Below are 21,080 nucleotides of genomic sequence, written 5' to 3'. Positions count from 1 at the left end.
CTCTTTGGGGATAGCAACATGGAAAAAACATGTTTTAACCAGGTTGAAACACCATGTCTTTGCTCAGCTATACATGAAGGCTAGAATGAATTTTTTGATTTTTTAATTCCAGATATCCATATTGGCTGGCCTTATTATGTTAAACATTAGTTGTCCACAGCCAAATATAAATAGTCTGCACTTAAGCTTGGCTTAGAATACTCATTTTGATAGTGGGGATACTGCCATACTCTATTACTTCAATCTGAAAAAATATGCATGTCTTTGTTCCTGTGTCACAAGACTTCTGGCACATTACTGCTTTGGATCTTTCCCACAAAACCAATTCTGTGACATCAATGCTAGGAATGTCCTGAGGCCTTGATGTCAGAACTGTAAATGGTTATCTGTTTCCACGCCTACACCGACAGTAGTATATGTTAGAAACAAGCCATAGACAGTATACTCCTAACAGAAAACACGTGATCAGTTTCGGCCTAGATAGCCACTGGAGAGTCAGTATCATAACTAACAAACCTGAGCGCATCCTAAATCCAGCAAGAGTTTACCTTCATCAGCCGGGAGCAATGCTGAAGTGCTCCTGAGGGCCCAAAATTGAAATGACTCAGCAGTGTCTGCCAACACCAAGGTTTAACTCAGGGGTCAGCAACCTTTCAGAAGTGGTGTGCTGAGTGTTCATTTATTCACTCTAATTTAAGGTTTTGCGTGCCAGTAATACATTGTAACATTTTTAGAAGGTCTCTCTCTATAAGTCTATAATATATAACTGAACTATTGTTGTATGTAAAGTAAATAAGGTTTTTAAAATGTTTAAGAAGCTTCATTTAAAATTAAATGAAAATGCAGAGCCCCTCGGACCGGTGGCCAGGACCCAGGCAATGTGAGTCCTGCTGAAAATCAGCTCGTGTGCTGCCTTTGGCATGCGTGCCATAGGTTGTCTACCCCTGGTTTAACTTAATGCCAAGTAAAGGAAATGTCTGCATCATGGTAAGACAGCCGCAGGGTTCGCTTTACTAATAACTGTGCAGTGCACTTACACGGCACTTTAGCCGCAGATCTCAAAGCAGTTTCAAAGGTGGATACGCATCATTATCTTCATTTTACGGAAGGGGTAAGAACAAAGAGCTTAATGGCCTGATTTATGGGAGCTGAGCGTGCTCAATACTTCTGAAAATCAGGCCTAAGCAACTTGGCCAAGGTCACACAGCAAGTCAGTGACTCCGTCACACAGTGACGGACTCTCCACTGTGTGGGTGATTTTGGTTGATGCTCACAGAATAATGTCTCCATTGGTATGTGACAACGCTGGTGATCTGTCTAATCAGGATACTTGCAGAGGGTTTGTCTCACCGGTGGTCGCAAAGGACTTTAAATCTCCCATGACCTGAGCATAGGATGAATACTCTACCTGTCCTAGAACAGCACTTTGGTCTCCATGATTTGGGCACCAACTCTATTGGAGAAGGCCACTGGTCTCACGTGGCTTCGCTCGTGAGTCCACTGTGTTCAACCGGATGGCCCAGTCCCCAGGCAGTGACAAGAACGCACTGCGCAGACATATCAGATTTCATTAATCCTCAGCACAAACAAAACCTATAAGTACTACTGCAGTAGCACAAATCATCCTAACAGCAATCTCAGCTAAAGAACATCATGCAAATATTACTGGATGTGTCTGAAACAAACAAAATGCAATGAGTTCAAACTGGAACTGACTTTTATGAATTCGTCATACATGGAAAAAGCCACAGAAATTCTGGTAAGATCATTATAATGTAAGAGGTGACAATGGTAAATCACAGATAGAACAGTAATAATTTTTGAATGCATTATGTGTACCATTGCTCAATGAATAATTATGCCAGAGAAAAGCACTATGTTTCTGTTCAAGTTTAATCTTTTACAGCTATGAGGCTGGTACTGAAGATAAGCCATTCACTTGATTGGTATTATAATTTGATTTAGTTCAGAAAATATGCCTGCAGTATCTTCTTTCTCAGTAATTGTGAATTTGTGCAAGGGGAAAATCTATTAGTTGTGTGTTTATTCCTACCAACTTGGCTTATTCAGTTTTAAACTCCAAAAGCATACTGAAGTCTCCAATCTATTATTTTTAAAAAGTATGTTTGTTTCATGCACTTTGCCAACTCTTCTTCTCTTGCTACTTAATTTGTCTCCTCCCACTTTTGCCTTTGTGTTTTTCTTCATCTTTCCCCCTGTGCCTAGAATGATCTTACTCTGTCTTCAAATCCCTCCTTAAAACCAACCCACTGCTTTCAGCTAGCTTTCCAGTCGACTCCTACACTAGTGTGATCTATTTAATTTTCTCATGGTCAAATCTAAAAATCTGTTCTTTCAAGCTTTATGCACATTTATTTGCATCTTATTTTCTGTTAGTGTTGTCCCTCCATCCCGTCTCTTATGGCACTATCTAAATATTTAGATAAAAATAATAAAGACTTTAAATGGAAAATCAATGTGGCCTTAGCAGATGCTGAAAATTCTATGCAAGAAATTCTGGACCAATGTGAGAGATTCAAGAGCAGTATATCACGGGGAACAGATGTCTTTCATTGAAGGATTCTGAAGCAAATGAAGTATGAGACAGCAGAGTCACTGACAAGTATGTGCAATATATCCTTACAACAGAACATTTTAAAAACCTTTCTCTGAAGCACTGGCCACTGGCAGAAGTAGGATGCAAGGCTTGACAGAGCAATAGTCTGATTCTTTATGACAAATCCTAAGAGGAAAAACTGAAAAGCGGTGTTAGCAGTTGACCCAGTTTAAAGTGACAGATTTTGAAAAGTAAGACTTGCTATGAGATTAAGGAAAGTGCAAGTAATGAAAGCAAGAAACGGTAATAACTTAGAATCCTAGAATATCAGGGTTGGAAGGGACCTCAGGAGGTCATCTAGTCCAACCCCCTGCTCAAAGCAGGACCAATCCCCAATTTGTGTCCCAAATGGCCCCCTCCAGGATTGAACTCACAACCCTGGGTTTAACAAGCTAATGCTCAAACCACTGAGCTATCCCACTTGAAACTGCTGAGAATTATCCATTGCGAGCAAACACAACTAACTGGAGAAAAGAGTAAACCTGCCCAGCCAAAATCTTCCCCTATGATGTCCCACAAATAAAAGAGCAACTGGTAGTGGGACAGAGCTGTCACTATAGGGGTGTGGATTAGATGGGGGAGGGTTCCATATTCTGCCTTGGGCCTGGTTCTCTATTGCCTTTCCCTTTGCGTAGTCATTTATGCCCATACAAAGTGGGGATAAAATGCTACTAGTGATTTGATCGTGTTGTACAGCCACTGTGCACAGGTGTAAATGACAACAAATAGTGCAAGGCAATGGAGAGCCAGGCCCAGGGAAGAATACAGACAAGAAAAGCTGGGCATAAACTGAATCTCCAGGCCAGACACTGACGTGAAAAAAGCTATTGTCACAAGATCTAAGGAAAAGCGTCTGGGTATAATTAGTATCCTGCACATTGCTAGCTGTGCTTGCTACTGAATATTTTCCTCATCAAAGATCTTCCAAAAAACCTACAGACTCCTATTAGGAGCCAGGGTAAAGAACAACGAGTAAATCACGAAAGAAAGCAACTTGCTGTGTCTCAAACTAGACGAGTCTGGAGAGAATCAGACTGGATAAGAACAACTTATATGGGGGGATTTGGACAAGAAAAATCCTGCCCAGAGGGGGCCATGTCACTACTTGCTAGTTCACAGACACTTGACCCAGTGAAGTGCTTGTGAGGCAGCTGGGTCTGCTGGGGTTACTGAGGATGAATTGAGTGGTTTTGCAAGGGACAATGTGAAGCCTGGGGATTCCTCTTTATTAAAAGAAGAAGTGAATACTCGGGTGAAACTCAGAAGGAAGTACCTGGCTCTTCTATTGGTTCTGTTGAAGCTATACTTACAACAACGGGAGGGAAGGTGTGAAGGAGGGCTGACCCTAAGGGTAGATCAGGAAGAGTACTGGTGACAGAAACCTGTGTGTGTCAAGAGAATGGGTTTGTTGGATATTTATAGTTACATTCTAAAGGGTTCTATTTTACAATTTTATATTTATTATTAGTGTGATTGAAATGTCTCTGTATATGAGTAGTATATTTGAATAAAAATTATTGCTCTGTGTAGGAGGTGGCTAAAACACATCATTACAGAATTGCCCCTTACATAAGTGAAAAGTCAGAACTGAAAAGTTAAAGCTTGTGAGTACTTCTTTTGGGAGGATCTAATTCATATAGCTTTAAATATCCTGTATTTACTGCTTTTCAGGGATGCTATATAATACACTCATCTCCAGCAGAGAAGCCTGCAACAAAGGAACAAGTATTAGTATTATCTCAATAAAAAACAGTTTGGTTTGGATGAAAGTGAGGGCCTGAGTGAACTCTAGGCATGTGATCTAGAGCTGAATGGTCAAACAGAAGTAAGTTAATAAACAAACCAAACTACATAAAGTAACTTAGCTCTTGGTGAGATGTAGGGAAAATAAAAAGCCACTCAGCTAATCCTACTTAGAACTGGCAAAAATCCTGATAAACTCCATGCTGCAGACAGAGAAATGACGCGCACACGAGCAGATTTTAATTTTTTTCTGTTTATAGAAAAAAATATCTGTTGACAGTACATCAATGTAAGTAGCTTAAAAGCAAAAAAAGGTGAGCTGGAATGCTCACCATTGAGAGATACTTGTGGCACCTTAGAGACTAACCAATTTATTTGAGCATAAGCTTTCGTGAGCTACAGCTCACTTATGCTCAAATAAATTGGTTAGTCTCTAAGGTGCCACAAGTACTCCTTTTCTTTTTGCGAATACAGACTAACATGGCTGTTACTCTGAAACCTGTCATTGAGAGATAGTTTGACACTGAGAGCAGATATAACTTGTGGTCATTAAAAAAGGCCACTGTAATTTGGGGCTGCTTACATACAAACATCAAATCACATCTCCACTTCTCCCTCTGCATATGGCTCTGGTGCTATCACACCTGCAATACTGAGTTCAGTTCTAGACACTTCATTATCAGAGAGAGATTGCTAAATCTGAGGGAGTTCAGAGAAAAGCACAGCAAATTATTAGGCAGTTGGAGGAGATGATTTATAAGGAAAGATTTAAATGTCTAAATGTAGAGAGCTTTTTTTTCTAAGTGAAAACTGAAAGGGGACATAGTGGTCAACAAATAATTGAAAGGTATAAACACCAGGATGGGAGAATATTTATGATGGTACAAGGACCATGAGTAATAATGGGATGAAATGAAGAAAGATAAATTATGTGTTGAGTATTGGGAGAAACTTCCTTACAAATAGATAGTTTAGATGGTGGAATGGTTGTCTAAGACACATTGTGGAAGCCTGACATTTTGAATATTATAAATTAGACACAATAAAACTCTAGAAAATACAGTGTAGGAAGCAGTCCTGCAAGGGTAAAGAGGGGGGCATATCACTACTGGATAATGGGTCCTTCAGTAGGTATTTTAATCTCTAATGTCTTTGAACCTCAGATTCCATCATCCAAAGTGGGTGAACCGAACAATTGACCTTCCTAAGATTTTTCAGGTATCATGTAATACTAAAACAAGGGGATTAAGGAAATGGGGTGAAAACCAGACTAAACTCATTCCTGGAACACGTCAGAATGACTATAAGCCTCACTGCCTTCACAGCAAAATATAAAACACTTCTTTATTCTCACTCTTCAGCAATAACAGTGCATGTAAACAAACCAAAAAATTCCCTCCTCCTAGATTCTATAGGCCAGATCCTCTGCTTTTGCAAATTGACATAACTATGTTGAAGTCAGTGGAGCTAAGTGATTAAAACGGGGTTAGGATCTGTTGCTATGCAGTGTTGCCAATCCCAAGCATTCAAAAATAATGAGTCAGGCTAAAAAAAAACAAAACAAAAACGTGAAATCCCGGCCTATTGAAGTCAATAGGAGTTTAAACAATCACTTCAATGGAGCCAAGATTTCATCCCATATGACTGCCTTAGAAAAATCATGAGATTTTTAAAATAGTACCATTTTTTATCCTTTTTATTTGCCTTCTGGTTTTTGAGCCTTTGGGGTCCACATGTTCAAGCTTGTCACCTCAACCATAAGGAATAAAAATGTATTTTTTTATATATTTGAATGAAAGATGAGCCTTTTACACAATCACAGGAATATAGGAACTGGGACTTTATGACAAAACAAAAAATTGTCTCATAAAATTTGTAAGGCATTCAAACAATACAGTGATGGGCATACTATAAAACCCTAGACAAGAAAGAGAAGTTAAATAAAAATGTAGGTTAAAATCAAATGTATCAATAAACCTTAATTGTCATTTATGATCAGTGCAATCCCACAGAGGGTATATCACCATTTTTAAATGCAGTCTTTTTCAGGTGTACATGAGTACACTATCATTCTACTATGATTGCAACCTCATAATTAATGTTGTTTCTAAATTTGTACACAAGAATTTTTGCTAGCATCCTACCTAAATTTAATTTGGATAACTACATTCTACTGGCATACAGTAAATTCCTCTTTTTTCCCATATGGATATGATATTCTTCCCTTCTTTTCTTACGCTGTTGGGCTGCTGTGTGCTGCTTAGCAACTGCTACAAACTGCCACCCTACAGATGAAGTGAGCTGTAGCTCACAAAAGCTTATACTCAAATAAATTTGTTAGTCTCTAAGGTGCCACAAGTCCTCCTTTTCTTTTTGCGAATACAGACTAACACGGCTGCTACTCTGAAACCTATCTTTCAATGTTGACCTTAGTAATTCCAATACTGTGCCACAAGGTGGGTGAGGTAATATCTTTTATTGGACCAACGTCTGTTGGTGAAAGACAGAAACTTTAGAGCTACTATTGAGGCCCAGTCTACACTACAGTTAGGTTGATGTAAGGCAGCTTACGTTGACCTACTTGTGTCAGTGTCTACACTACAGCCTTGCTCCCACCTATGTTAGTGCTCTATTACACCGACATAATAACGCCACCTCAACGAGAGGCGTAGGGCTTATGTTGGTGTAGACACTGCATTACTTACATCTGCTGTTAGCTGTCATAGATCATAGAATATCAGGGTTGGAAGGGACCTCAGAAGGTCATCTAGTCCAACCCCCTGCTCAAAGCAGGGCCAATCCCCAATTTTTGCCCCAGATCTCAAATGGCCCCCTCAAGGATTGACTCACAACCCTGGGTTTAGCAGGCCGATGCTCAACCCACTGAGCTATCCCTCCCCCTAAAACAACTGTCATACAGAATGGCCCCCTCAAGGATTGAACTCAAAACCCTGGGTTTAGCAGGCCGATGCTCAACCCACTGAGCTATCCCTCCCCCTAAAACAACTGTCATACAGAATGGCCCCCTCAAGGATTGAACTCACAACCCTGGGTTTAGCAGGCCGATGCTCAACCCACTGAGCTATCCCTCCCCCTAAAACAACTGTCATACAGAATGGCCCCCTCAAGGATTGAACTCAAAACCCTGGGTTTAGCAGGCCAATGCTCAACCCACTGAGCTATCCCTCCCCCTCATTCTTGTCAATTTCATGGCTCCCTTGCTGGAGCCCTGAAATTGACAAGAAAGACTGGTAGGCTACCTGCTGTGAACCCTAGGCCTGGCTCACAGCTCAGACTGTCACCCTGGGGACGGTGGGGGCTCCAGCTACAGCCCAGCTCTCCTTCAGGTTCCCGGCTCCCCCCTCCCAGCTGGGCTGCTGCCTGAGCTCCCTGCTAGGAGCCTGGCTGCCCCCAGTGGCTCCTGGTTCCCTGCTCCCTGCTGGGAGCGGGGAACCAAGAGCCCAGGTGGCAGCTGGGCTCCTGAAGGGGAGTGGGGAGCCCAGGTGGCAGCGGGGAGCTGGCGGGCAGCCCAGTTCCCACCAGGGAGCTCCGCAGTGAGCTGAGAGCCCCGGCGGTAGCTGGTCTCCCAGTAGGGAGCAGAGCTGAGAGCCTAGACTGGGCTCCCAGCTGGGAGTGGAGCTGAGAGCCTGGGCAGCTTCTGGGCTCCCAGTGGGGAGCTCTGTGCGGAGCTGAGAACCCAGGCTCTCAGCACCCAAAACTGCTCAAGTCGGTGGAAGCGCTCCTAGTGAGGACGCACACCACCGACAGAAGGAGGGCAGTGTGGATATGAAAACAGCAGTAATTACTGCAGTGGCTGTAAATTGACCTAATATAGGTCGACTTAAGTTGGTAGTATAGACATGCCTGCAGAGCTCTTCTTCAGGTCTGGGAAAGGTAGTCAGAGTGTCACAGCTAAATAGAAGGTGGAAAGATTGTTTAGCATGAGGAGTTAACACATATTGTAAGAGACCATTCAAAGTCAAGTGGCCATTAACACTTCTGCAATCATAGGGCAAAAACAGGCGGGGGGAGTGGGTCACAGATTGCTGTAAAAAGTCAATAATTCAGTATCTTTATTAAGACCATGATTTTTAGTGTTTAGCAAAGTTATGAATATAAGCTCCCAGGCTCATCTTTTGAAGGTGTTGTGCTGTTTTCCTTTGAGGATAAGGACTGAGAGGAGTGATTGTGTTGTAAAGTGTTTGCCCACAGGTGATATGGGTTTTTTTGTCCTTTATGAAAAGGAGTACTTATGGCACCTTAGAGACTAACCAATTTATTTGAGCATAAGCTTTCGTGAGCTACAGCTCACTTCATCAGATGCATACTGTGGAAACTGCAGAAGACATTATATACACAGAGACCATGAAACAATACCTCCTCCCACCCCACTCTCCTGCTGGTAATAGCTTATCTAAAGTGATCACTCTCCTTACAATGTGTATGAAAATCAAGGTGGGCCATTTCCAGCACAAATCCAGGTTTTCTCACCCCCCCCCCCAAAAAAAAAAACAAAACAACTCACACACACACAAACTCACTCTCCTGCTGGTAATAGATTATCCAAAGTGACCACTCTCCCTACAATGTGCATGATAATCAAGGTGGGTCATTTCCAGCATAAATCCAAGTTTAACCAGAACTTCGGGGGGGGGTAGGAAAAAACAAGGGGAAATAGGCTACCTTGCATAATGACTTAGTCACTCCCAGTCTCTATTTAAGCCTAAATTAATAGTATCCAATTTGCAAATGAATTCCAATTCAGCAGTTTCTCGCTGGAGTCTGGATTTGAAGTTTTTTTGTTTTAAGATAGCGACCTTCATGTCTGTAAATGCGTGACCAGAGAGATTGAAGTGTTCTCCGACTGGTTTATGAATGTTATAATTCTTGACATCTGATTTGTGTCCATTTATTCTTTTACGTAGAAACTGTCCAGTTTGACCAATGTACATGGCAGAGGGGCATTGCTGGCATATGATGGCATATATCACATTGGTGGATGTGCAGGTGAACGAACCTCTGATAGTGTGGCTGATCTTATTAGGCCCTGTGATGGTGTCCCCTGAATAGATATGTGGGCACAGTTGGCAACGGGCTTTGTTTCAAGGATAGGTTCCTGGGTTAGTGGTTCTGTTGTGTGGTATGTGGTTGCTGGTGAGTATTTGCTTCAGGTTGGGGGGCTGTCTGTAGGCAAGGACTGGCCTGTCTCCCAAGATTTGTGAGAGTGTTGGGTCATCCTTCAGGATAGGTTGTAGATCCTTAATAATGCGTTGGAGGGGTTTTAGTTGGGGGCTGAAGGTGACGGCTAGTGGCGTTCTGTTATTTTCTTTGTTAGGCCTGTCCTGTAGTAGGTGACTTCTGGGAACTCTTCTGGCTCTATCAATCTGTTTCTTCACTTCCGCAGGTGGGTATTGTAGTTGTAAGAATGCTTGATAGAGATCTTGTAGGTGTTTGTCTCTGTCTGAGGGGTTGGAGCAAATGCGGTTGTATCGCAGAGCTTGGCTGTAGACGATGGATCGTGTGGTGTGGTCAGGGTAAAAGCTGGAGGCATGTAGGTAGGAATAGCGGTCAGTAGGTTTCCGGTATAGGGTGGTGTTTATGTGACCATTGTTTATTAGCACTGTAGTGTCCAGGAAGTGGATCTCTTGTGTGGACTGGACCAGGCTGAGGTTGATGGTGGGATGGAAATTGTTGAAATCATGGTGGAATTCCTCAAGGGCTTCTTTTCCATGGGTCCAGATGATGAAGATGTCATCAATATAGCGCAAGTAGAGTAGGGGCGTTAGAGGACGAGAGCTGGGGAAGCGTTGTTCCAATTCAGCCATAAAAATGTTGGCACACTGTGGGGCCATACGGGTACCCATAGCATTGCCGCTGATCTGAAGGTATACATTGTCCCCAAATGTAAAATAGTTATGGGTAAGGACAAAGTCACAAAGTTCAGCCACCAGGTTAGCCGTGACATTATCGGGGATAGTGTTCTTGACGGCTTGTAGTCCATCTTTGTGTGGAATGTTGGTGTAGAGGGCTTCTACATCCATAGTGGATTTGTGCTGGAAATGGCCCACCTTGATTTTCATACACATTGTAAGGAGAGTGGTCACTTTGGATAAGCTATTACCAGCAGGAGAGTGAGTTTGTGTGTGTGGGTTTTGGAAAAAAAAAAAGGGGGGGGGTGAGATAACCTGGATTTGTGCTGGAAATGGCCCACCTTGATTATCATACACATTGTAAGGAGAAAAGAAAAGGAGTACTTGTGGCACCTTAGAGACTAACCAATTTATTTGAGCATGAGCTTTCGTGAGCTACAGCTGTATATTGTAAGGAGAGTGATCACTTTAGATAAGCTATTACCAGCAGGAGAGTGGGGTGGGAGGAGGTATTGTTTCATGGTCTCTGTGTATATAATGTCTTCTGCAGTTTCCACAGTATGCATCCGATGAAGTGAGCTGTAACTCACGAAAGCTTATGCTCAAATAAATTGGTTAGTTTCTAAGGTGCCACAAGTACTCCTTTTCTTTTTGCGAATGCAGACTAACACAGCTGTTACTCTGAAATTTGTCCTTTATAATTTTTGTATGAGTTCATTTCAGAGTGTAGTGATTGTCTGGTTCCACCCACATGGTTGTTATTGGGACATTTAGTGCACTGGATGAGGTACACCACATGTGATAGTTGTGTGTAGGACTCATGGATCTTGAATGGTGTGTTGTGGGGGGCACGGATCATCATAGTATTGGAGATATTGTCTGCAGGTTTTGCATCTGTTGTTATGGCAGAGTCTGGTGCTGCTTTGAGATATTACCTCACCATCTTGTCTCTCTAATATCCTGTGACCAACATGGCTACAACAACACTGAAAACTATTGTTAATAGACCAGAATAGTCCTGAAATGAATTTATGACAGTACTGTACACCATAGATTAATAAGTTCCTTAATTATTCATTTGGCAATGACTGTAGTAAGCAGACTTGTAGGTACTTCCAAAGGCAACCTCTTAAGGGCTTTTCTACACATACAGCACTGCCGCGACACCAATGCAGCTGTGTTGCTGCAGTGCATCTGGTGAAGACTTTCTATGTCGATGGGAGAGAGCCCTCCCAGCATAATGAAACCACCTCTACGAGTAGCAGAAGCTGTCCGTTGGAGAAGCTCTTCCGACAATATAGTGCTGTCCACTCCAGTGCTTATGTTGGTGTAACTTACATCACTAGGGGCTGGAGGGGGGTGGGGGAGGGTGTTATTCAAATCCCTGAGTGACATAAGTTCTGCCGACATAAGTTGTAGTGTAGACATAGACGGAGGTGATGAAGCAGCCATAGACTGCTAATGGTTTTGTGGAACTCTGGCTCATGCCTTATGGGTGCCAAGTGAAGGAGGACGGATAGCTCAGCAGCCACCTATTGATTTTTGACAGTCTAGTCAGAAATGTTTTTATACTGGCCAGTTTCCATAAATAGTTTATGGATTTTAAAGTAAATATTACTAGAATCCAAAATAATCTATTCCTCTTCCAATTCTAACATTATTATTCACTTTTAGTCTGCCTTACATTTTTAGAATGTCTTATAGTAGTTCTGATGGCTTCTGGTATTCTTATATCTGTGTTGATTAAATTTACTCTGGATGCCACTGGATCCTTGTATAATATAGGGCTCTCTCCAGCACTAGCAGCTGTGCAGTTGAAACAATGGTAGTACTGGTGGGAATTTTCCCTAAAATTCTCCGGATAGACAAGTCCCAAGGCAGCGATTGCATCTTCATGTCTGTTTACATAGCATCAAACACACTGTCTGGGCTGTGCTCTGTACTCAACCCTCCCCTCTTTAAAATTCCTTCTGAACACAGACTTTTCCAGAAGCCTCACAAAAAACTAAAGCACATCAACATCCTGTGTACGCCACATAGGGGACACACACTCTGGATTCTGCAGCACTGTAGTGGAAATTCTGCAAACTAAATTTTAAAAATAAAGCTTTTATGAAAGTTGAATATTTATTTTTACATTACAATACTTTTTTAAAACACATTTTCAGTTTTTCACTATGCCAAATATTGTTACCTTTAGTTCCCGAGTCAATGGGTAAAATTCTCAAAAGCACCTAAGTTACTGTAGTGTAGACAAATCTAAGTCATCACTGAAAATGGGACTTAGGGTTTGTCTACATTACAGATGCTACAATGGCAAGCTATGGTGCAGCAACTGTAGTGCAGACACATCCTACAGCGATGGAAAGAGTTTTTCCACTGCTCTAGTTAGTTCACCTCCTCTACAGGTGGTAGCTAGGCTGCCAGAAGAACTTAATTCGCAGCCTCTGAGTGACATAGCTAGGTCAGCCTAAGACTGTTTCCTCATTAGAAACGCTGGGGTGGCACCACTGTAGCGCTTTGTTGGAGACACTCATTACAGCAATCGGAGGGATTCTCCCCATCGCTGTAACTGATCCACCTAGAAGTCTTCTGTTGACCTAGTACTGACTATACCTGTACTTAAGGCTACGACTAGACTATCGCCTATGTCGGCAAAACTTGTCACTCTTGGGTGTGAATATTCCACCCCCTTGAGCAACATAAATTACACTGACATAAGTGCCAGTGTGCACAGTGCTATGTCGGCGGGAGAGTTTCTCCTGCCGACACAGCTTCTGCCTCTCGCAGGGCTGGTTTTATTATGCTGATGGGTGAGCTCTCTCTGGTTTGCACAGAGCAGTCGTTCTCAACATGCGGCCAGCGGGTCGCTTGCGGCCCAATCAGCACAGAGCTGTGGCCCACGAGACATCCTCAGGGCCACAGAGATAGTATTGTATGTGGCCCACAATGGTAAATAGGTTCAGAACCACTGGCATGGAGTGTCTTCCCCAGATGTGCTGCGGTGGTGCAGCTGTACAAGTAGAAATTTTAAGGCTATGGCTACACGGGCAATTGAATGACAGAACTTTCGTCTTTCAGAGGGGTTTAAACCTCCTGCCGACAACACAAACACTGCTCCTTGGGGGTGGAAGTTTTTGTTGGCAGGAGTGCCGACAAACAAAGCGGCTACACTGCGCATTTTTAGCAGCACGGTTGTAGAGACACAGCCCTGTCGCTAAAAGCTGTGTAGTGTAGACGTACCTCAGTGTACACCAGGCCTTTGGCTCCAAAATCAGTGAGCTGCTTTTTAAAACGTTGCCAAAGGTCTCATTTGGCTGAATGGGACAGCTGGCACCTCCGGAGCTGAGCGCACACCCCACGCTGCATTGGCTGCGGAGCTTACGGGATTGTTTTCCCTCCCAGGAGAGCCTGCCATAGGCTTTTTCTAAAACGAAAGCTCAGACTGTGGAGCACAACCGGGCAGCCAGAGGCGAGCTCCAGGACTAGGCCGTGAACTGGGCCGTGAGTCTAAACAAACCGTGCTCCGCCTTCACCTCTCCACGGTCTGCTCTGGAGTCCTGCTGGGAGAGACCGCAGCTCCTTGGGGGGGGGCTCACGTTGTCAACCGAGACCTGCGCGCCGCGCTGCAATACGGCAGCCTTGGGCTGGGGGCCGAGGGGGCCGAGGGGGCCGGGGCGGGAGTCTGCCGTGCCGTGATTTAAATGTCCCGCTGTGCCCGCCCCTTCCCCTCGCTCTGACTGGCTGCGGCAGCAGGGAGGACGCTCAGCCCGGCCGGCGCTTGCTCCGCTGACAGCGGCTGGGGCCATTGCACGCATTGCCACCGCCTGGGCGCTCGCTGCTGGCGGCGCGAGCCCTTCGCTGCGCTCTCGCGCCCGGCGGGGGTGCTGCAGGAGCGCGAGCCGCGGCCCGCGAGAGAGAGGCCGGGAGCGGCGCGAGCCGCGGTTGCTGCGCGCCGCCCCCGCCCCCAGTCGCCGCCTCCAGGACCCGCGCGAGACCCTGCCGCTGGGGATGGAGACGCCGCTGCTGTGACCAGCCGCGGGAGCGCGAGATCCCGGCCCGGCCCCCGCGCGCCGGGGCTAGCGCAGAGCAGCAGCAGCAGCAGCAGGGATGAGCGGGAGCGCTGCCCCCGGGGCCGGCCCGGCGCCTTGCCGCTTCGCTCACTACTTCGTGCTGTGCGGGACCGACGCGGACAGCGGGCTGGAGCCCGACGAACTGGCCGGTAAGCCGGCGGGGGTGGGCGCTGCGCCGCAGCGGGCAGGGGCCGCCGGGTGGTTCCCGGGCTGCGTTTCATTGCCCCTTCATGCCTGCTGCAGCCTTCTTCTGCCGTGTCCTCCCAGGCTGCGCCCTGGAGCCCCTTTCTCTGCAGCTCCCCCCCTTCCCCCCCCCCCGAATGGCGGTAGCGTGTGTTTGCCCGCACTGTCATTGCGATGTGTTCTCCGCTCCGCAGCGTTAGCTGGCGGGGGTGGGTCGGGGGGGGGCAACTGGGCGGGTGCGTTTGCGGGCTAACAGGTTAAGAGCGGCTATTAATATCCCGGCGAGAGCAGCGCACCCAGGGGATGCTGGTCCCGCGGGGGCTGCCTGCCTGTGTCTGTGCACAAGCCCCTACAGCAGGCCGGGGCACTCTCTGCCCTGCACCCCGAGGTGCACAGGCTGTTCGGCGTCTTCACTGTGTTCCTCGTCCGCTCCCGGGGAGTCGCTCTCAAGGGATTTGCCTAATAATCCGGGGGGAAGCTGCTTCTGAACTGAGATTTGGTAATGTCTCCTTGTATTGCTAGAACGCTCCCCACCCACCCAAGAAGCCTGAGTTCCAGCCACTAATTGCAGCACAAGAAACCCACTGGATGCAAAGCACGATTGCATTCACCGTTCTCTGAAAAGGCTTCCGGCTTCCCTCTGCCCACCGCCCCACTTTCAGTGGCGGTGCTTTATAGAAACCTGCTGCAGTGGCTAGGACTGGTTATGTCAGTGGGAGTAAGCAGATCACATTTAGATGTGCTGCTGTAATCTTATTACCGCTTGGACTTTATCCTTTAAGTTTAGCTGCATTTGCCTCATGCTTCAGAGGTTGCTGTGAAGATGTAATCAGTCAGAAACGTGTGCATTTCGTGGTAACTTGGGCTCAAAGAGCAGGAAAAGCTACCTTTGGACCTTCTGGCACTATGAAATATCTGTTTCTGTCCCTGCCATGGTTCTTCCTCTTGAAGGTTTGGGTTTTTCCACCATTAGTAGAAAATCAAAGTAAATTGTTTTGGAGGGTGTGAAGCACACTTGTATTTCACTGCAGGTCTGAGTTAGGAGGGGGTAAGAGAGGTAACTATTGGAGGGGGTGTAACTCATGTAGAGGGATACAGGGAAAACTAAGAGGCCTTCTCCATGGTGGTGAACCAAGAATCTTGGGCTGCAGTTGTATTTTAAGTCCTCCAATGCATTCAGCTTCAAACAGAAAAGGAAACATGTTTAAGAGGGTACTGTTAACTTACGTCAGTCCTCCTGTATCAAAAAGTTTTTCCTCTTCTCTCCTCCCCCTTTTCTTTTTTGGGGGAATGGGGGTGAGAAAGTGATTAAAAGTGTCTTTTTGAAAAGACACAACTTGTCCAGCCAGCGTGGAGGTGGTAAAATTGTGTTAGAAACTGGTTTATGTGGAACCACTTTATATACTGTTTCCATACTCAATTTGACGGCCAGTGCAGAAATGATTAAAATGGGCTGTTTATCCATGAATCTTCCTGATGAAAATCAAAAAATCTGCATTTATTCACTGCTGGTCTGTATGTTTATAATGTACTGTGGCTGTGCTTCACCCAGTGTGGTGGGACTCCCTTAGGTGGACACAGCAAAAAGAGAATGTTTCAAATATAAAAATAACTGAATGTTCTATCAAATGTGACACCATCCCCCCTCCCATTTCCAATTTAAGTCAGGAATAAAAGAAAAAATCTAAGGGGATTGGAAATGTTGAATGGAGTAATAAAATGTTGGAGGGAGAGGGGGTTTGAAAGACTGGGTGCAATAAAGAATACTTTAATTACTCTGGCAGGATTTTCCCCACATTTTTCATAGAATCCAGGAGGGAATATCCCAGTGTAAAAGTGACAACATTTACTGCACATTTATAGAGACCCAAATTTTGACTTTCTGAAATAACTTTTGGAGATGAGGTTACTCATACTTGTTCTTAGCATTGAGTTGAATATCTTGGGAAGTTAATAGAAAATCCATGCAACTGTATTTCAGGATTGTACATTCAAATAAAGGCAGGTGAAGTTTAGGGAACAAATAATAAGAAAGAAAGTTATTAAAAATTGAATTTTAACTTTAAAAAAATACCAAAACATTAAACCAACCACAGCTTTGTGTGAGGTTTAATTGCACATAGTCAAGAAATTCCACACTAGACCCCTAATTCTGCAAACCGTTATGCACATGTATAATTTGACTACTCTCATGAATAGTCCCCATTGCTGTCAATAGGACTATGTATTTGAGTAAAGTTACACATGTATGTAAACATTTACAGGATCAGGGAATAAGGTTGCTGTGGGAGGCTTATATCTGCCTGATGGTAAGCATGTGCTGCGGTATGGATTTTCATTATATCACAGATCTTGACATACTGGACAATAATAGAAAGAACTTTATTTTCTGAATTTTTTTAGTGAGACAACACAATTTGAATTTCATTCTCTTGATTAATGTATTTTAGACTAAGGTTCAAAATAATTGCATCTGTCCCTTTTGTATTAATGTAAATTGTGTAATCACATAATGAAAGACCCTGTGTGCTGCGCACTAGGCGAATAGCTAAGGTAATGCTGGGACTGTTAATTTAGAATTTCTTGGTTTAAAGTTGAGACTTTAATTGCACACCTTTTGAACTTTTTGCTTTTATTGTGTAGCATTGCTGTCATTTGCACATCTAAATTCTGCTCGTTTCAGTAGAAAACTCCTGGTTTATGTGGCATCTCACCACTGAAGGTGAACCGTGTACTAAATCTCTGAGTTGCATAATATGACCTTTTAAGGTTTTAACATTTGTCATTTCTTATTCCTATTTCTGAAAATAACTTGCTAGCCAACACTGTCTTTGGAAGAGTTTATCACCACCTCAGGTAGGAATTAGCTGACTTACTATGTGAAACCGCTTAAGTAGAAATTGTAAGACAAAATGAGGACTGTTCGTGGGTGAATATAAATAACATACTGTACTTCTTCGAGGTTTCACTTCATGTGTTAATTTAGTGTCTTCAGTTCACCAGTTCTAACACCACTAGTCAAACTTTTTTTTTTTTTTTTTTTTTCAATAGGAAGAATTGGCATTGTCAGGTCAAGGACAAGATAAATATTTGTAAACAAATATTTTAATACATCCCCTATGAGTTCTTCAGGAATATAGTTGAAAACCTGAAGAACTCACAGGGGATGTATTAAAATATTTGTTTACAAATAAATGACTTGAAAACACTTTAAAAAAATACTGTCTTTACCTCTTTTGATAAAACAGGCATTAGAATAACTCCAGTTTTAAAGTAGTCCAATTCCAACAATATTGCTTGAGTAGGTGCATTACTGGTACATTGCTGTTTAACTTAGTAACAAAATGTGTAATCATGAAAGTAATATACTTTAACTCAATAATTATGTTTACAGTAACACTGTAAAAACATCCAAGGACTCCTTTGCCCCCCACCCCTGGCATACCATACTAAACAAAATTGTACGGCTAAGCAATAGATGTGTTGCTTATTGTGCCAAACTTGTTTGTCTCACTGTTACCTTGACCTTCCTCTGCTTATTTGTTGCATCCACCTGTTTTCTCTTGTCATGTGCTTTGACTGTAAGTTCTTTGGTGTAGTGACTGTCTAGTACATCTGTGCATAGCGCCTAGCACAGTATGTCCCAGATCCTCAGGACCTCTGAGTGCTGCAGCAATACAAAAAATGTTCTTCTGTAAACTGATCGAGGTTCTTATTGGACCCTTTGCATCTTATTATAAAGGTGTAATGAGAGCACAGTAGTAGGGATAATGTATCTTATTGCATTAAAATGTAAATTACTCTTCACATTTTTAATTAGATTTATGATATTGGAAAAATATTGCAAAGCCAGCAGCGTGGACATTAGTTTGATTACGGTCTGGGCAATGGTAATGGCTTCTTCCTTGGGTATGATTTAATGGCAAGTGAAGTGGCTTGTTGACTATTGTATGATGGAGATAGAGGGGCCTGAATAGCAACTTACTTTCTTCCTTGTTCATACAACATAAAATATGTGTGGACTGGCCTGGGGCTGTAGTGTAAATTAGACCTTTGAAGCAGTTAAAGAGAGAAATATATTCATCTCTATATGTATAGATTGTCATCTTCTGTGTGTATGTTTAAAAAATTTTTAAAAAATTAAATACTGGCGTAATGGGATTATGTAGCTTTGATCTGGTTCCTATCTCTTTGTTAAGGACTGCAATAAACCATAGGCTTCCAGGAGAAGGACAGTTACTCTAGTGACAGGAACACTGTCCGCCAATCCAGCAAAGTAATTAAGCACATACTTTAAGTATGTAAATCCCATTGAAGTCACTATTCACATGCTGTTAAGCACATCTGTAAGTGCCTTGCTGAACTGTAGCCTTAATAGAATTGAGTTATAGTTGAGAACTCAAAATATGTCAGAAATTGGAAGAGGTTAGCTCTCCTGCTATGTCAGTAGTACTGTATTTTTTTTCCCCCAAATGACTTTTGAACGGAATTTAGAACAATTCCCCCCTCCCCATGAGACTCAATTGGGATCAGCAGTGAACCGCAGACACTTCACTAAGTCATGGGGCTTACAGACTAGTTGCCAAATGAGTCAGCATTCCAACATCATCTGGAATTACATGACCTATGTGTTCCCTTTAACTAGGGATAGCCTTTGCAGTATACATTGCCTGCATTTAAACCTAAATTGGTCTTGTGTGTGTGAATTACTTGTGCTTAATTTTGTGGAGACAACCTAGTGACTTATTTTGTAAACAAGTGTTTATAAACAAGCTGTCTTGTAAATTAAATTTGCCATCACAATGCAACAATGTCTTATTTTGCTTAGTTCCTCTCTGCTCTCTTTAGTATTAGTTCAGTTTGAGTGCTTCTTTATCAAATAGGAAATGGATCCAATGCCATAATATCCAATTAATATTTTTTATCATAAGGGTAATTCTTTGGCAGTTGAACTTACTGAAAATGTGTCTCTAATTACCTGGCCTTCAATGTGTTGAACACTGGAGATGTTGCAATGTAGTATATATGTGGTTTCAAGCCAAGAAGCTACTTGGCGCTAGTACAAAACTGGTTTTGAGGCTGGAAGAAAATCTCCTCGTATTCAGAGTTTCAGAGCTAAATACAAGATTAAAGAGAGAGTTTTAGCATAACACTGTTACTTCAATCTTGTATTTAGCTTTGACACTCGGAGTACCTTTTCCAGAGCTGAAGAAGAGCTTCTTGCTGAAGAAGAGTAAGACAAGCTCAAAAGCTTGTCTCGCTCATTAACAGAAGTTGGTCCAATATGAGATATTACCCCATCCACCTTGTCTCTCAAGTATCACAATAAAACTTCAGAAAGGTTCCATTGTAAGCAAAAGAGTAGATTGTAAATAGGCCTGTCAAGCGATTTAAAAAATAAAATAATCATGCAATTAAAAAAATTAATTGCAGTTAATTGTGCTCTTAAATGGTATTCTATTATTGTTTTAATATTTTTGGATGTTTTCTACCTTTTCAAACATGTTTTCAGTTACAACACAGAACACAAAAAGTGTACAGTGCTCACTTTATATTTTTGATTACAAATATTTGCACTATTGAAAAACAAAAAGTATTTTTCAATTCACCTCATACAAGTATTGTAGTGCAATCTCTTTACTGTGAAAGTGCAACTTACAAATGTGTGTGCATATATTTTTTTTTGTTACATAACTGAAATAAAAAACAAAACTGTGAAACTTAAGAGCCTACAAGTCCATTCAGTCCTACTTCAGCCAATCGCTCAGATAAACAAGTTTGGTTACAATTTTCAGGAGATAATGCTGCCCTCTTCTTGTTTACAATATCACCTGAAAGTGAGAACAGGAGTGTGCATGGTACCATTGGAGCCGGCATGGTAAGATATTTACATGCCAGATGCACTACAGATTCATATCGGGGGGAGGGATAGCTATCGGGGGGAGGGATAGCTCAGTGGTTTGAGCATTGGCCTGCTAAACCCAGGGTTGTGAGTTCAACCTTTGAGGGGGCCATTTAGGGATCTGGGGCAAAAATGGGGGATTGGTCCTGCTTTGAGCAGGGGGTTGGACTAGATGACCTCCTGAGGTCCCTTCCAACCCTGATATTCTATGATTCTATGTCCCATCATGCTTCAACCACCATTCCAGGGGACATGCTTCCATGCTGTTGACAGGTTCTGCTCGATAACTATCCAAAGAAGTGCAGACCTACACACGTTTATTTTCATCATCTGAGTCAGATGCCACCAGCAGAAGGTTGATTTTTTTTTTTTTCTTTTTTGGTGGTTCGGGTTCTGTTGTTTCTGCATCATAGTGTTGCTCTTTTAAGACTTCTGAAAGCATGCGCCACACCTCGTCCCTCTCAGATTTTGGATGATCCTTCAGATTCTTAAACCTTGGGTTGAGTGCTGTAGTTACTTTTAGAAATCTCACATTGGCACCTTCTTGTTGTTTTGTTAAATCTGCTGTGAAAGTGTTCTTAAAAGGAACAACATGTGCTATAACATGAAATGTATGCAGAACAGGACACCCAATTCTCCCCCAAGGAGTTCAGTCACAAATTTAAGTAACGCATTACTTTTTTAACGAGCAT

General features: G+C 43.1%; 1 protein-coding gene across 5 annotated transcripts in view; it reads left to right on the top strand.

Annotated features, from left to right (window-relative positions):
• Positions 1 to 14,004: 14,004 nt before the first annotated feature.
• Positions 14,005 to 21,080, top strand: part of DENND5B (DENN domain containing 5B) — a 161,585-nt gene continuing 154,509 nt past the window's right edge. For 2 of the 5 annotated variants that reach the window (XM_073321442.1, XM_073321433.1), the window contains exon 1: positions 14,005 to 14,452. In XM_073321442.1, coding sequence (XP_073177543.1) covers positions 14,341 to 14,452 — 112 coding nt within the window. In that variant the 5' untranslated portion in view covers positions 14,005 to 14,340. Of the gene's footprint in view, positions 14,453 to 14,789; positions 14,986 to 21,080 lie in introns of those variants that run through there. The other 3 variants (XM_073321423.1, XM_073321415.1, XM_073321452.1) reach the window with 2 other exon arrangements.

This window comes from Lepidochelys kempii, chromosome 1 (genome assembly GCF_965140265.1).
Source record: "Lepidochelys kempii isolate rLepKem1 chromosome 1, rLepKem1.hap2, whole genome shotgun sequence".
In the NCBI taxonomy this organism is placed as follows: Eukaryota; Metazoa; Chordata; order Testudines; family Cheloniidae; genus Lepidochelys; species Lepidochelys kempii.
This window is presented reverse-complemented; position numbering and strand designations above follow the sequence as displayed.